The 16,723-nt window shown below is 42.5% G+C and overlaps 1 protein-coding gene across 1 annotated transcript in view; it reads left to right on the top strand.

Annotated features, from left to right (window-relative positions):
- ANKRD17 (ankyrin repeat domain 17) overlaps positions 1-14,490 on the top strand; it is a 55,703-nt gene extending 41,213 nt beyond the window's left edge. The window contains exons 25-35 of the mRNA XM_009324895.1: positions 845-961; positions 1,791-1,962; positions 2,771-3,218; positions 3,623-3,778; positions 4,012-4,161; positions 4,664-6,309; positions 8,179-8,376; positions 9,469-9,717; positions 11,593-11,768; positions 12,116-12,280; positions 14,042-14,490. Of these exons, the coding sequence (XP_009323170.1) occupies positions 845-961; positions 1,791-1,962; positions 2,771-3,218; positions 3,623-3,778; positions 4,012-4,161; positions 4,664-6,309; positions 8,179-8,376; positions 9,469-9,717; positions 11,593-11,768; positions 12,116-12,280; positions 14,042-14,101 (3,537 nt within the window). The 3' untranslated portion in view covers positions 14,102-14,490. The remainder of the gene's footprint in view (positions 1-844; positions 962-1,790; positions 1,963-2,770; positions 3,219-3,622; positions 3,779-4,011; positions 4,162-4,663; positions 6,310-8,178; positions 8,377-9,468; positions 9,718-11,592; positions 11,769-12,115; positions 12,281-14,041) is intronic.
- Positions 14,491-16,723: the final 2,233 nt, after the last annotated feature.

Genomic DNA, 16,723 nt, shown 5'->3' with positions numbered 1-16,723 from the left:
TTAAGAAGGAAGTCTCACAATCTTGTAGAATAAGTTTCTACTACAAAAGATAGAAAACGTAATTGGCAGTGAAGTGGTTTCTTATAGCATATTAAGTGGACGGCTGCTCTTCCGTGTGGAGCTTCGGTTTTATTTGGTTTATCTTTGGTCCGGATTAACAGGGCAAAAACTATTTTGTAGTAAGAGAAAAGAGAATAGCAAGCGGTGCAGAAATACGGTCGTCATGCTTCTCTCTTCACTGATCCGCTGCGGTGCAATTGAGTTGTCTTCTTTCTGGGCATCGAGTTGCGATGAGCATGTTGAGGCTGAAGAGGTGCTGATGTTTAAGTCAGCATGTGTTTTATTGCCAGTGGCTGCGACTACTGTCCGCTTCCATGATGCTAGGCACCTTATGCGTTTAAACACTTGCACCGCTATGAAGCCAATATAGGTTTGAGTTGTACTATAATATTCACCTATTTGCCAAGCGTTGAACAAAAAAAACAAGCCTTGCTTTATGATACATTTTTATTGCTGCAGTTGTTTCACCTTTCAGACCCTTTGCCTTAGACTTCATAAAATTTTTTTTGTCTAGCTAATAGGCGTAGGTTATGAACTCTTTGTACCGTTTATAGCACACCGAGACATAGGTTGTTGATTGCATGTCACAGCTGTGGCTGGAATATCAGTTTGCAAGGTTGAGCATGAAAAGGAACTTACAGGAGGGAATTTAAAGTTCTCCCTTAAACTCCTGTGCAAGTAACGCAGCAGTTATTAAATTACAAGTGTAAGCTTGAGATAATACCTTCCAACGCATGCAGTGTTACTTTCTCAAACAGAGGTTTGATGTACTTTGTCGCCTTAGGAGATGCTGAAGAAGTGCCACCTTTGTATGGAATCAATTGTTCAAGCCAAAGATAGACAGGCTGCTGAAGCCAACAAAAACGCAAGCATTCTTTTAGAGGAACTGGACTTGGAGAAGGCAAGTTGAAAGAGTTTGGAGCTGTGAATACTTATTTGCTAAAATTCCAATTTCACGTTCCTTCAAGATTATAAGATCGGTGAAAGTATGTATTAAAGTATAGGAGTATGTGTAATTACCCTAATCGGTATGTCTAGAGCTGAGCACCTTGTTGTTCCAGGTAATCTTTGAATTTTACTTTGACTGTTATTCAGAGAAATTGGATCAAGAAACTCCGATATAACTATTTCTTCTGAAATAACATTGTACCAAAAGAAGGATTTCTGAGTAAAATTCCTTGTCAAGTGCATGGTAGACGGGCACTTTTCAGTCACGTTGCTGTGGATTTTAGGTCTAAAGCCTGTTTTGTGTCTTAAGAAATAAAAAAAATACACTAATAATGTTACTAGAAACCAGAGCACTGTAGTAGAAATCTAATGGAAAAATCGAAGTACAAGTATAGTGTCAAATGAGCGCACACTTGATCTTCAAGGTAGCTGAAACCGTTTCATGTTCTAATGTTTGAAAGGGAGATGGGTGTTGTTTGGACTGTCCTCCTGAGACACACAAGGTTACACAAAGAATCCTGAAAATGCATCTTGGAAAACTCTGACTTAAGTCTGTATGGTGTCTGTCCTCTGTTTCTACATTAACCTTCTGCTAACATGAGTGAACAATCTGTTTGGAAGAAGTAAACATGTAAAAATATGGATCATAGAGAATTTGGCTTCTATTTTGTAAATATGTTAGTCTAAAATACAAGTTCAGCTTCCCAGGAAAGAGAAAGCATTTGCATTTCTTGAAATGCATGGGACATACTGTAATACTGTTCCGTGTGCTTGACTGGTAGCTAAGGGAAGAAAGCAGGAGACTGGCTTTGGCTGCCAAAAGAGAGAAAAGAAAGGAGAAAAGGAGGAAGAAGAAAGAAGAACAAAGACGAAAACTAGAAGAAATAGAAGCTAAAAATAAAGAGAATTTTGAACTTCAAGCTGCTCAGGAGAAAGAGAAGCTAAAAGCTGAAGGTGATTTAAAATATTTGCCTTATTTTTGAAACGTGGCCTTGATTTCATTCCCAGTATTAAAAATTGCTTTTCTTGTCAAAACTTGAATACAAGCTTTCTTATGACCTGCTGAGCTTTCCTTTTGTTTACCTTTTCTGTTAAGCCTGTAGATTGGCGTGATGGCTTCAGTGAGTTACGGGTTAACTTTACTATGGGGATGTTGTTGGCTTTTCTTTTTTTTTCTTCCAGGTCCCAATACTTAAAACCAGGTCAATTAAATTTTTTTTTAGCTTATAAAGGGAATGATAATAACGATTAGCTGAAAAAACTGGCAACATGGAAATTCCAAATACGTATCATTCTCTTCTTACCCATCGAAACCTGGCTCTTCTGTATCTTGTGGCAATGAGTTTCATGTGGTGTACTGAGAAATGGTTTTCACTGACTGTTCCCTCACTTATATGCTGAAAGGGAAGACATGTGACAGGTTTCTTCTGTTGTTTCATATGCTTGTTTATGTTGCCTAATCGCTTGTCTCTGTCTTTCCGTGCCTGAATTCAATTTTGCATTTGTTAAATTGCTACTGCACTTGTTCCAAGAAAAGAATGAAATTCTATGTAAGTTGGCATAAACAAGGGGAGAGGCTCCACGGTATGACATGAATAATAGTTTTACAGATGTCTGCGGAGTTAGTGGTTCTGCATGTTTCACGGAGTCTTGTGAAGTTAGTCATGAGTCATTGGATAGGACAGGTGTGACTTGGAAAACAAAACCACACAAGCTTCATCAGGCCAGCTAAACTAGTGCCGTTTTTTCACTCTTTCATCAGATGATCCAGAGGTCCCCATGGAGCCTCCTAGTGCTACCACTACAACCACCATAGGTATATCTGCAACTTGGACAACATTAGCAGGCTCCCATGGGAAGAGGAATAATACCATCACCACAACGAGCTCCAAAAGGAAAAACAGGAAAAACAAAGTAACCCCTGATAACGTTCAGATTATATTTGATGATCAACTCCCAATTTCCTATAGCCAACCAGAAAAAGTGAACGGTGAATCTAAGAGCAGCAGTACTAGTGAAAGCGGTGATAGTGACAATATGAGGATTTCCAGCTGTAGCGATGAAAGCAGCAATAGCAACAGCAGCCACAAAAGCGACAATCATTCTTCCACAGCCGTTACTAACACACAGAGCAACAAAAAGCAACCATCGGTTCTTGTCACCTGTCCAAAGGATGAGAGGAAAGCAGTTACTGGCAAATCATCCATAAAGTAAGTAGCTGTGACCATGCGCGCCATTTTAAGGTGGTTGTTGCGCTACATTTGAATGCTGCGCCCTTGTCTTTGTGGACTTGCGTTCTGAAATCAGTTGTTAGGAAGCGGATGAGGCAGCGTGTCCTTGCTCTAGCGTGTATAAGGAGTATAAACGTTGTTGCAATATGAACTTGAACTTAGTAATAGGTTCTGAAGCAAGAAACATCGTTGTGGATCGGGAATTGGGGAATTGTTGGGGTATTTTCGCACGTAAGCATCTCAATTCAAGCAACTTCTTAATAAGATAGTGCTTTTGTGCCAGAAGAGAAAAATGGGTTGGGGGGCACTGGAGAATGGGTAAAATGCCAGTCATTCTGCCTTTTTTTTGACTGCATAATGACAGCATTTCGTTTCTTTTAAAGGTTGTCTGAAGTAATTAGTGAAGTGACGAGTAATTCCTTGTCTACTTGCACAAAATCTGGTCCTTCTCCCCTTTCTTCTCCAAATGGAAAGCTAACCATTGCTAGTCCTAAACGTGGTCAGAAAAGGGAGGAAGGATGGAAGGAAGTTGTGAGAAGGTAAGCAAAACATTGCCTTAACTCCCCCTTGTTGATGTCCTTTTTCAGAACGTTTTATCTAGCGTAGCCCACTCTGGGGTTACTGAATGACCTTCTTCTTAGCGGACCTAATCGATTTCACAAAATTACTGCTACTTAGGTTGAATCGTGTATTATAACATTAAGACCAACCTGCCCGCTGCTTCATGCCATGGAAGCGTTTCCTGGTTAATATTGTTTTCTTATTCGTATAGATCCAAGAAGGTTTCTGTTCCATCAACCGTAATTTCCAGAGTCATTGGCAGAGGAGGATGTAACATCAACGCGATACGTGAGTGCACAGGAGCGCACATAGACATTGACAAACAGAAGGATAAAACTGGAGATAGAATAATAACGATAAGGTAAGCAGGCTGCTTGATTTGCTCGTTCCTGTGGGGAGTTTTTCATTGTAGAACTCTGCTGTATAGAAAAATGAAAAGGCTTGACCTCATTGTCCCTTGAAAGATGGCTTTGAGACAGGGGAGACGGGTAGGGTGGGGAAATGGAGAACAACTGCCAATTGGTACCACCTCGTTTTGTACAAAAGATGACTTGTGAAATAAGGTGGAACAGAAGTGTTAAGATTCTGTGTTTAGGCTTGTTTAGACATGGCTAAATATGTAGGGAAGTAAATGTTTTAACTGTTTGGGTTTTTTGGGAGTTAGGGTTTTCACCTTGAGCTTCTTAAATAATTGTCAGCAGCCAGAACATGCCACGCTCGGTCTTCAGATAGAGAGTTATTTTTCTGTCTGTGTTAGCATGATGGAAGACAGGCTGGATCGTGTGTCGGAGGTACTTCACTGTGATGTCTGTAAATGCTTTAGATGCACTTTTGCTTTTCCCTTCCTTCCTTGCTTTTTATAGGGGTGGCACAGAATCGACAAGACAGGCCACGCAGCTGATCAATGCTCTGATTAAGGATCCAGATAAGGAAATCGATGAACTTATTCCAAAGAACCGTTTGAAAAGTTCAGCTGCAAACTCCAAAATAGGGTCATCGACACCTGCCACCACTACAGCTGCTAACAGTTCTCTCGTGGGCATTAAAGTGACCACCGTAGCTGCTTCGTCGACATCTCAGACTGCCTCCGCACTCACCGTGCCTGCAATTTCTTCAGCATCCACTCACAAAACCATTAAGAACCCAGTGAATAACGTGCGGCCTGGTTTCCAAGTTTCTCTTCCATTAGCATATCCTCCTCCGCAGTTTGCACACGCTTTACTCGCTGCTCAGACTTTCCAGCAAATCCGTCCGCCTCGGTTGCCCATGACACACTTTGGAGGTACTTTCCCGCCAGCTCAGTCCACATGGGGTCCGTTTCCTGTTAGGCCGTTGAGCCCTGCAAGAGCTACCAACTCACCGAAACCTCACATGGTGCCTCGCCATAACAGTCAGAACAGCAGCGGTTCTCAGGTGAATCCAGCAAGTTCTTTGACAACTAGTCCAACAGCTACAACAAGTTCAGTGGCTTCTACTGTGCCTGGTTCTGCAAACGGCAGTCCGAGTTCACCTTCGGTCAGAAGACAGCTTTTCGTCACGGTCGTGAAGACATCAAACGCCACAACGACCACAGTGACGACCACGGCGAGTAACACGAGCACAGCGCCTACGAATGCCACGTATCCAATTCCTACTGCCAAAGAACACTACCCTGCATCTTCCCCCTCATCTCCTTCTCCTCCTGCGCAGCCAGCAGGTGTTTCCAGAAGCAGTCCTTCCGACTGCACAGCAACCTCTCCGAATAAAGGTGCACCTTCGTCTGATCCGGAAGCGGGTAGTCCGCCAGCGGTGGAAACAAACAGCTCGACCAGCAGTAGGCAGCCCAGTTCTGGTACCGGCAGCTCGTCTGTGCACCCTGCTCATCAGCAGCCTCCGGGAGCTCCTCTGCAAGAGGCGAGACCCCCTCTTCAGCAACCTCAGGTTCCTGCACCAGATCCTCGAATGGTTGTGCCTCCAAATTTAGCAGCGACAAGCTCATCTGCTGCTGTGGCAGGTCCAACAAATGCCCCGATGACCTATCCCATGTCTCAGACATCAATAGGGTCTTCTCAGCCTGCAGCTAAGATGGAAACCCCGGCCATTAGACCGCCTGTCCATGGAACCGGTAGCGTCCATAAGAATCCAGCTCCTGTGCAAAATTCTTCTGTCGCAGTCCTCAACGTTAATCACATCAAAAGGCCCCACAGCGTTCCTTCTTCAGTGCAGCTTCCTTCTACCTTAAGTACACAAAGTGCTTCTCAGAATTCAGCCCATCCAGCAAACAAGTCTATGGGTAACAATTTCAGTGCTACTTTACCATTTGGGCCCTTCAGCACGTTGTTTGAAAACAGTCCTACGTCTGCTCATGCCTTCTGGGGTGGTTCCGTTGTTTCATCTCAGACAACACCAGAATCTATGCTATCAGGAAAATCTTCATTTTTGCCAAATTCAGATCCTTTACATCAGTCTGATACTTCCAAAGCCCCAGGTTTTAGGCCACCGTTACAGAGGCCAGCTCCAAGTCCCTCAGGTAAGTCTGTGATTTGTGTTCATACCTTAACAATACGCTTAAAGAGTAACTGCTGCATGTTTGCATTTTGAACACGTAATACTTTCTGCCTCTGCTTTCGCAGTCACTTATAGTAAATCACTGTCTGCCTTGCAACGGAAGGGTGCTATAATAGAGTTTATTGTTGTTTCTGTAAGCAAAGTTAAGTTCACCTTCCTTTTAAGCGCCACCTGTCAAATCTAATAACTATTTTGCAGCTGATGAACTTGATAAAAGTCGAGCTGAGACATTCTTTTTGCCATTCCAGTCTACTCTTCTGCGATAGCTGAGCTAATAAAACACTTGACTGTTGTTTCCACCTCCCTTCCCTATCACCAGCTAATAACTATTCTAGTTTGTGATTACTTGCTTCTTGTCCTGAGGCTGCAGAAAAATGCGCGTCATCTTCAAAGTGTTAGTATGATAAAAAAAAATCTGTTTTGATGTGAACTTCTAATAGGAGGTGAGTTCTCCTAACTGCTAAATTCGATCACAAAACTTAATTTTATTGACTTCCTGAATTTTGCAGCGAGACGTTTAGCCTTCTGCACAGCCAGAGGCCGAGGGATTGCCACAGAACTTGTTCTGTAGCTTCCAGAAAGTACACACACAGTTTGTACTATCTGTGTCTGTTTTAGTTAAGACCTGTGAGTTATTTATGTAGCTTTGTTTATGAATCGAGAGATATAACAGCTAGTTTTTTCATGTTTAGTGAATGTCGTGGTGTTGAGTACCTTTTGAGGCACGCTCTGTGAATTTTGTCAACTTAATATACTTCGTGTTTTGACTTCGGCACACTCGTACGCAGTGCATCACTTGAGTATGCCTGTCGGTTCCTGAGTAAAAGCAGTGCTCTAACCACGGTCCTGCTGTTACCTCAGGGATTTCTCTCGTGGAAGGCTGCGGGCACAGTAGATGAAGTTGGAGGTGTGTGTAGAGTCAGGGAGTGTTACGTTAGGTCATAGCAAAGTAGCCCCTGTGAGCCTGAAGAATTTGAGGAAAAAATACAAGTTGGATCTTGATAGTGGATGATGCAGGGGCGGCAGGTGCTGTGCTTCTTGATTCTTCCGCCTGTCACTGGTGAAGGGATTATTTTTTTTCTAACTAAAACTACAAATGTAAGTCCTCTGTCACGTGCTCTATGAGTAGGAGAAAGATGCAGGTGCCCCAGCAGTTAGGTGGTAACAAGCTTCCTTAATAGTTTTTGAAACTTAAAATCTTAAGATGCTATTTTTCCCTTTCTTCATTTAGGAGAATATTAGGGGGGTAGTAATTCTTGTGGTTTTAATACCTCGGCTAAGTGGTGCCATTTGGTCTTAACAAAATACCGTTTTCCTAAATGAGTGAAAATGTACCCCTGGGTTGGAAAAAACCACTTCAGTGTTGATCATGGTATATATAGACATCATTCTGTAAAATAAAAAATGAATGGGGAAAGTCTTCAAATATTTAGTAGTATTTTCAGTGTTCTTGGTACAAAAATCATACTTTATAAACTTACAGAACTTAAAGTATAGGTTAATAAAATGCTCAGTTACTTTTCTGATGTCCAGTTGTATCATAACATGTATTATTTACCTTAATTATTTGTGTTCAGGATACCTGCATGACAACGTAAGAATGTTCTTGTTTTATATATACAGCACAACTGCCACATACTGTCAAGACTTGCGGAGTATGAAGCTTAAGACTCCCGGTTCTCTTTGGAAAATAATAACAATCCCCTATCGCACCCCCAACAATTGATTGGATAAAAGTTTTCCTTCTTTCTTTATTATTTCCATAATATGGGTGGCCTCTTGACAGAGATCTTGGAGTACTGGGAGTCATTTGTGCCCATTTCTCTCACAGGTATTGTCAGTATGGATTCACCCTATGCTTCTGTAACACCTTCTTCTACACACCTGGGTAATTTTGCCTCAAACCTTTCGGGAGGTCAGATGTACGCGCCTGGGACACCTCTTGGCGGAGCACCTGCAGCTGCTAATTTTAACAGGCAGCATTTTTCCCCACTTAGTTTATTGCCTCCATGTTCATCAGCATCAAATGGTGAGTTCTAGTCAGCGGGAAACTAGTTCAGAAGCTATTGTACAAATAAAGTGGCTTCATGCACTGCCTGTGTAGGTAGGCTTTTCTGGTTTTGTTCATTTTTAACTTCAGGGTTTTAGATACGTTTTAAACCTTTATGCAATCACAGATTTTGAGAAAAATTTTTCTTGTGCAAGTTCTGATCTCTAGCGTGGGGTTTTTTTTTAACAGCTAAGGTCATGCTCTTGCGGAGTTCCTTATTCTTGCTGCAATTAACTTTGGCCTGTTAACATATATGACATTTTTTGAGACATCTTGCAAAGAAAAGGTTGGGTTTTTGGTTTGTGAAGGTAGTATTCCAAGTGTGAGTTGTGTAAACCATTTAACGACGTTTTACTAAAGCTAGCTCAACAGTGGCGATAGCTTAGTTTTTCTGATGTTCTTAAAACAGAACTGCATAATGTATTCCAGGAGAAAATACTTAGGGCAAGTTCTGGTACCTTCCTCTCCGTTTGGCCCCTGCAGTTTTGCCATGTATTAGTGGAGTTTTTTGGACAGAAAACCAACTGTTGAGTGCTGGCTTCTTCAGGGAACAAGTTAGTCTGTTTCACTGGCAAAAATAACAACAAACAAAACTCACCAAAAACCCCACAGCAAACAAACTGGGATTAAAAAAAAAAAACCAAACCCAAACAAAATGGAAAAAAAAACCCAAACAGACAAGAAGAAACAAACCCAACCCAACAACAACACGGGTTTATTTCCGCTATACTTTTGGGTATAATCCTCAAACCTTCTATTGCTGGTACACAGTAATGCTTAGCTAAGATTTTGAACTGTCTGTTGTGATCGGTTGCAGTGTGTGTCCAGTAGCTGAGCTGACAGGGCATGATAATCACTTTATGTAAGAGACTAAATCGATGGTGAATGTGTCTCTGATCTGACAGTAAAACTGTTAAAATTATCCCAAAGTGTTTGCTGCATAACTCTGGCATTAACAAACTACCCCTTTTCACTTGCTTGATGTATGGCTTGACATTAAAGGATAGGTTTGTGGTGACTTGAGAGGATCTGGCTGCCATTGCTAAGAGCTCTTGTTGATTTTTCTTGCAGAATCTCCTGCTCAGTCGGTGTCTTCTGGAGTAAGAGCACCATCTCCCACCCCTTCAGCAGTGTCCTTGGGATCAGAAAAACCCAGTAATGTTTCTCAGGACAGAAAAGTTCCTGTTCCGATTGGGACTGAACGGTCTGCACGTATTAGACAAACTGGAACTTCTACTCCATCTGTTATCGGGAGCAACTTAGCTGCTCCAGTGGGACATAGTGGGATCTGGTCCTTCGAAGGCATAGGTGGCAGTCAAGGTACGTAGTGTTAATAGGTGTCCCTGTGCTCGCGATTGACCACAATATGGTGTTTTCCTGACTTGCTTTTGGAGCTGAAGGACAATGCAGAAGTGAGTGCCTCAAAATGTAGGAGTGCTCTTTACGAAGGAGTTGGAGCAAGGACTTCTCTTTGTCCTCCTATCCACTTAACTGAGTTTTAACAAGGTCTCAGAAAACCTCAGGGGTTCTGAAACACCCTGGCTGTGAAGATTGGTTACTCAAAGCGAGAAGTAACAGGGAAAATGAAAGCACAGGGTTTGCAGGGGTGAACTGAGCGAGGATCACTTGATTTAGGAAGAGGTGTCTCATGGTAACTGTGTATTTTCTTCTGTTGATAAACAGATGATTTGGTACAATAGGAGTTAATACTTCAATTCATAGCCAAGATGGAGCTTTTTGTGCTGAAGATGGTGCAGTTTATGGTCTTATGAGTTTTCTTTGTTCTTTCCGGTCATGCCGCTTGCATTTTACTAACGCAAGGCTCTTGGCTCTCCTGTAGTCACACAGAGTTCAATGTTTCAGATTTCATTAAAAACTTAAGTTACTGATGGGACAGCTTTTCTCAACAAACACTTCAGGAGTCTTGGATGCAATTTATAGAAGACTGGAGAATTGGGGGGGGAGGAGGGGCAGTTTGTGTTGGGTTTTTCTGTTTTTTTTTGTCTTTTTCCTTGGGATGAGGGGTAGGGAATCATGAGATGACATTGGATGGGACCTCTGGAGGTCATCGCAACCTCCTGCGCAAAATGGGATTTTCTGTGAGGTCGAACTGGGTTGCTCAGGGCTTTATCCAGTCTGATCTTGAAAGCCTCCAAGGATGGAAACTGCTCAACCTCTCTGAACAACCTGTTCCACTGCTTGACTGAGCAGTCCAAACAACTTCAGGTTTTAATAGGCTGACTGTGCCCATGCTTTGCATACGATGAGTATACTGTCCTGTTTTTTTCCACCAAATACAGAATAGGTAGGATGTATCCAAACCTTTTTTTACTTCGCTAATGGTCTTTTCCCAATCTGTGTAGTGAGAGGGTGTTCATCATTAAGGCTTTAGAAATGGAATTCATTTTTATTTGCATTGTCTAGGTGTAATAGTTGCCTTTTTTGTCTGTTTTTGCTGTCGGAATGCTGCTTGCTTTCTACTTTGTTCAATTATTTCAACATTTTGGTTTTCAGTTCACAATGGGATCGGCTCTTCTCTTGATGAGTATTAGGGTGGCTTCAGAAATGTTTCTGTATTCCTTCTCCACCCCTCTAAATATAACTTCCTTATGTTTTATTTTGAAAAACTGGCTTTCTGAATGTCTGAGGTTTGAACTGCAGTAACAATACCAAGCTGCCTCTAATGAATTCATGTAATTAGAATATGAGGACACATCTCTAGCTGGTCATTTTCTCGTTTTGCTTTTCAAAAGTACTTCTCCGTCTCTTAGTTCATTAAATAATTCATGAAAGAATGGTAATGAAGTGGAACAAATAGCCTTCACGGCATACATACCCCTTTCACAGCACCAAATGCACAAGAACTCAGGTTTTTGGAGGAGGAAGAGTTAGCACAAATGCCAGGTTTCCCTTTGAAAGGAAGGAAAACTGCAGAGGTGATGCTTTGGTTGCATATAACTGTTCAAAACTCCTTGCACTGGCTCGGTGTTCCTGCCGTGGAGCAACTCTATGCGCAGGTGCCGTTTCTGATGCTCCCCATCCCACGTGCGCCTAAGTTTTCATGCAGGTGGATGCGTAGGAACTGCAAGCTGAGCAAATGCCACTTTCAGAAGTGTTACAGCGCACAAACATTTAGGCTGGAAAACGGATGATTAGCGGGTGTCATGTATAATGCTGTGTTCTCTGTCTTGTTAGATAAAGTGGACTGGTGTCACAGCGGAATGGGGAGCCACATGATCCACAGGCCCATGTCTGATCCAGGGGTGTTCTCGCACCAAGCCATGGAGAGAGACAGCACGGGAATCGTAACGCCTTCCGGTACATTCCATCAGCCCGTTCCTGCAGGATACATGGACTTCCCAAAAGTCGGGGTAATGACCACCTTGGACTTGACATGCGCGGTACCGCTCGATTTCCGTGTCGGTGCGTGAGGCAGATGAACAACACGGAGGCAGCGTTCACTGTGCAGCTGAGCGTGCGTAAGCTAAAACGCTGACTAGCCCTCAGAGTATTGCAGAAGCCTAGATCTAATAAAAAATAACTTGTCCGTGATGTAATAAATAGATGCATAGAAAGGTTTTCCTTCAATTCAGGCCTTTCATTGCTGCTTTAAGATGGAGAATTTCTTTAACGTAAATCCCCTTTTGTCATTCTGTATGCGCGGTAGTGGCAGTGTTCATGAATACATACTGATTCTTGCTTTTTTCCTCCCTCCAAGGGTATGCCTTTTTCTGTGTATGGGAATGCAATGATTCCTCCTGTAGCCCCCATCACAGATGGTACTGGAGGCCCTATATTTAATGGGCCTCATGCTGCTGACCCATCTTGGAACTCGCTGATAAAGATGGTTTCAAATTCCACAGAAAATAACGGGCCTCAGACGGTAATTTCTCAATTTTTATATTCGCAATTTTGCTTTAACCTAAGAAACAGTGTGGTGAAGATAAGATCCTAGATGTTAAAATACAGCGTAGTGTTTCTTATTTTTGCTCATGTCTCTAAGGAGCTGACGCAGCCCCCCTACTCACTACAGCACTGAGTGCTGTACGTGCTTACTGACAACTTCTAAACGTTAGTCATGTCTCCAAAAATAAGTGCAAGTTGTCCCGAGAAAGAATTGGCACCTCTAAGTTAATGCAGTTCCAAGGAGCGTGCTGTAGTTCCTTCTGTGAACGTATTGGTGCTTGAGAATTGGAAAGCTTGCTTCCAGCTGAGCTCGGAGAAGCTGCCTATTTAATCTAAGTAGACACTTGGTTAATTACTGCAGATCAGCTTTTTTAATGATGTGTTGGAGGGAGTCTGGGTAGAAAAGATCCTTTTGCACTGTATATTTTAATCAAAATGATCATGGTTTCTGCCTGTGCAGTTCTGCATTTGGGAAAACACAATCCATTTGCTTTTGTGAGAAAAGCCATTTATTTGCCGTTACGTAAGCTTTCCCTTCCCAAAGAGGGAAAACAGCATTAGGTGTAAAGGATTGTTTCTGGGCACTGAAGGGTGTGATGTCTTGACTGTGTTAGGAGTTGACGTAGGAAGGGAGCAAGTAGCTCTTCTGTCCATTGCTCTGATTTTGCCTGGGTTATAGGCTTGTCCACTAAATGTAATTGAGGTACAGGGATTATGTTATGTTCCCCTAAACCTCTTGTTCTTCGTACTCAGCCAGCAACTGATATTATAATGCATCATCAGTAGCTCTTGTTATATTATATCCTGTGTTTATTTTTAATTATACAGTGAGCTCTGTTACACTGTTATTAAATAAAGGTATTTCTGGACGTAATTTGCTTGGGAATTACCCAAGCTGCAAATAGCACCTCCCAGCTCTGGCAGACCGTAGGTGTGCAGAAGAAGAGGCGGTCTGCTGGTTGGCCACAGTTCATGTATTGCTCTGAAGTGGCTCGTGACCCCTGTGAGGTGACTTTGGGTTTAGTGGGAGAACTTTGTCCCCCAGAGAAGGCTTTACTTTATTATCCTTGGGTTTCCCCAGAGCCGAGGGCGTTGATGTGCATTGGGGGAAAACAATGCAAGGTGCCAGAAATCGAGCTCTTGATTGTCTGAACTTTCTAAGGTAAAGAGAAAAGACAGTCTCTAGCTCTGAAAGCTGGAGGTCTCCAGGCGCTGTCCTTGCAAATCTTTGTGCACAGAGTCCTGTTAATTCTCCTTGACAGCAGACCTGGCATGTTCAGAGGGAATACTTATTTCCCTGGGTCTAAAGGGATACACTTTACCTGTGGAACAGTGAAATACATATTACACCGGTGTAGCTATGATGGAGGAGCTAGTGGGCGTAAATAGCATGGATTTCTCTCTTTGATTTTGCTGTGAAGGAAAGCAGTCAGGCTGGGTGAAAGCATTTTTTTGCCCTAAGTAGAAAGGAAGAGGAAGATGGAGCCTTCACCCCAAGGTGAAAAAGTACAGGCAGAAAGATGAAATCCCCATTTTCCTCTCCTCTCACCTGAATTGCAGCAGTGTAAAACAAGTCCTGAAAGGAACTCGGTGTGGTTTGATGATTGATTGCCGTGTTGTCTGATGCTGGGCTTTACTTGGGTGCAGTGAAAACCGTAAGCACTGCAGTGTAATTTAGATTTCTGAATTGCTTTGAGCAGCCCCGAAGCATGGTGTTAAATGAAGTTTTCTCTTTCAGGTGTGGACTGGAACTTGGACACCTCACATGAACAGTGTGCATATGAACCAACTTGGCTGAGTGGGATCAACTTGCTAGCCTTGAGATTCCTTTTTTGCAGAGGAAAACACAAATGGCAGAAACAGTTTATGTGCTCCCAGATCATTCTACTGATGTGCTTGACTGAAGTGTGTAGGCTTTTTGCAGAAGAACTTACTAACTGACCTTTTTCTGTGAACATTGTGACCGCCCATTCCCCACCATCATACGTTTCAACTTAGTTAGCCTTTATTCTTTTCTTTCCTTTTTTTTTTTTTTTGACATAACTTTCTGTTGAAGCTGTTCTTTGGCTGGTTGGTTTTAGTACTGTAAACTGCTTCTGAGCAAACACAGAAAATTAGCGAAATTATGTAAACTTGATCCTGAAGTTTTAGAATGGCAAATAAATGTACAATTGTTTACATAACAAATGGCTAAGCAGAAAGTAAATTTCAATATGTCAGTATAGAGGCTCTACTTTATGTAGACTTAAATTAATGTGAGATATGTACCTTCATATTCGTTTTCAATTAGGTAGCCTTTTTTTTTTTTTTTTCTTTTTTTTTTTTTTTGGACATAACTTTCTGTTGAAGCTGTTCTTTGGCTGGTTGGTTTTAGTACTGTAAACTGCTTCTGAGCAAACACAGAAAATTAGCGAAATTATGTAAACTTGATCCTGAAGTTTTAGAATGGCAAATAAATGTACAATTGTTTACATAACAAATGGCTAAGCAGAAAGTAAATTTCAATATGTCAGTATAGAGGCTCTACTTTATGTAGACTTAAATTAATGTGAGATATGTACCTTCATATTCAGAAATCTGGATGTTTCCTTCATACATTAAACTATTAATAAGCATAACTTTTCTACTTGTGTAATTTAAGTACATTATAAAAAAAGGGCATTATCAGAGGGCTTTTTCCAAATGCGTGTCGGATTTTTTTTGAGAAGGCATACATCAGTTGTAACCAGATATTAAGAGTTTCTATTTTTCTTCCGTGAAAGGCTTTTCAGCAAAAAGCGCCTGAGAAAACAGCCTTTTGGCACATGAAGAGTCATCTCCACGCTGAACTCCCCTACTTGCCCAGTAAACGGGGTAAATGTATCACGCTGCAGCATCTATTAAAAATTATTCTTACAGCTGGGGTTGATGCAGCAAGGTCTGTTGTGTTCCACAAGTGCTCCCAGAGCTTCTGTTCCTCTGGTTCCTTCCTTTGCCTGCAAAAGTAATTTCAGAACGTAGATCCTCGGTGTGCGTCAGCTCAAGAATGAGACTCTCAACTTGCAGTTTTTAGCAGAGCTTAACTGATGAAAACCGTCTCCACAGGAAGGCTTACTTCAGAATAAGTGGCTTTGTTCTAGTAGATGGTGTCTTGCTCCACAGTGGGTCACTGCCCCGTGAAGGTTTATTTGGAAAAGCCTAAGTGAGAATTTCCTTACAGTCGTTGTCAGGAGCTGTCACCTTCTTCACTTAGAGGTGCTTGGAGTGAAGAGCAGTACCGGGAGGCGAAGCCTCGGGCAGGGGTCCTGTGAGGCAAGACTTGGTCAGCAGTGACACACAGCTCTAGTCGGGATGCCCGTACAGTTTGTGTCCCTGTGGTTTATGGTAGATCTACAAGTCGAATGTATGCTTGTGCAGGACAAGTGAGGGCCAGCGTCTTCTACGGCCGATTATTCTGCATGGAGGAAGGCTGAAGGAAAGCTTGTTTTTTCCTTGCTGTGTCACTTGGAGTCAACCCTTTTTATTGTTAAGTTGTTATCCTGAGAGCTCCGATCTGGGGAAGCTCCTGGATGAGTTAAACGGGCTGCTGTTAAGGCTGGAATGGAAGAAGTGCTATTTTGTATTTGTTACATATGCCTGTGAAAGCCAGAAGAAAAAACAACTGGTCCAAAGAAACCTACTGCCTTTTACATAGTGTGATATTTCTGAGGTGTCCGGAAGGTTTGTGCACACCGCTGTCCATACACATGCCTTCAGGTGATGCTCTAAATACAAGTAAGCTTCTTTTTCCAGCTGTCTGATACAGCTGGTCTCCGTTACCTGAAATACATTCTGTGAAGAGCTGCTTGTAACAGAAGGGATACGTAACTGACCAACTGCTCAGAGCAGTGATGGAAACACTTTATCAGCCCCTTAGCGTGAGTGAGGAATAGTGCCCTTCCGCCCTTCTGCAAGGCCTTGAGCCCTTTCCTAGAATTTTTTGCTGAATGCTGCAGTGCTATTCAGCATTATTTGCATTCTTATTCTGAAATAATCCTACTGCCAAATGGTGCTCAGTATTGGTTCCAACCATGAATCCCGTGGGTCAAAAGAACAGTTTCTTTCCTGCATTTTGTTGACTGGAAGCATCAAACTGTGGCCAGGGGATGGCGGGCTCCATGCTGCCTGCGTTGTGTCAGGCTTGATAAAGGAAACCCAGGGCGGGGGTTTGCAACTCCCCACAAGGAAGGCTTTTTTTTTTTTCCCCTCAGACACTTTTTTTGTTTATTAGTTCAAATGTAATGCTTTTTATTTGACCAATAAAAAAAGGAACGTACGCTCTTGAGACCGGGCAGGTCTTCTTTCATTGAGAAAAAGGAACAGAACGGGTACTGCGGCTGCGGAGGAGCCTGAAGGCGGAGGGAGCAGGGTGGGGCGGTCCCCTGCGCCGGGTGGGCTCAGG

The sequence above is a fragment of the Pygoscelis adeliae genome, unplaced genomic scaffold (genome assembly GCF_000699105.1).
Source record: "Pygoscelis adeliae isolate BGI_AS28 unplaced genomic scaffold, ASM69910v1 Scaffold316, whole genome shotgun sequence".
Taxonomy (NCBI): Eukaryota; Metazoa; Chordata; class Aves; order Sphenisciformes; family Spheniscidae; genus Pygoscelis; species Pygoscelis adeliae.
Note: the sequence above shows the minus strand (reverse complement) of the source record. Positions and strands in the feature narration are given on the sequence as shown.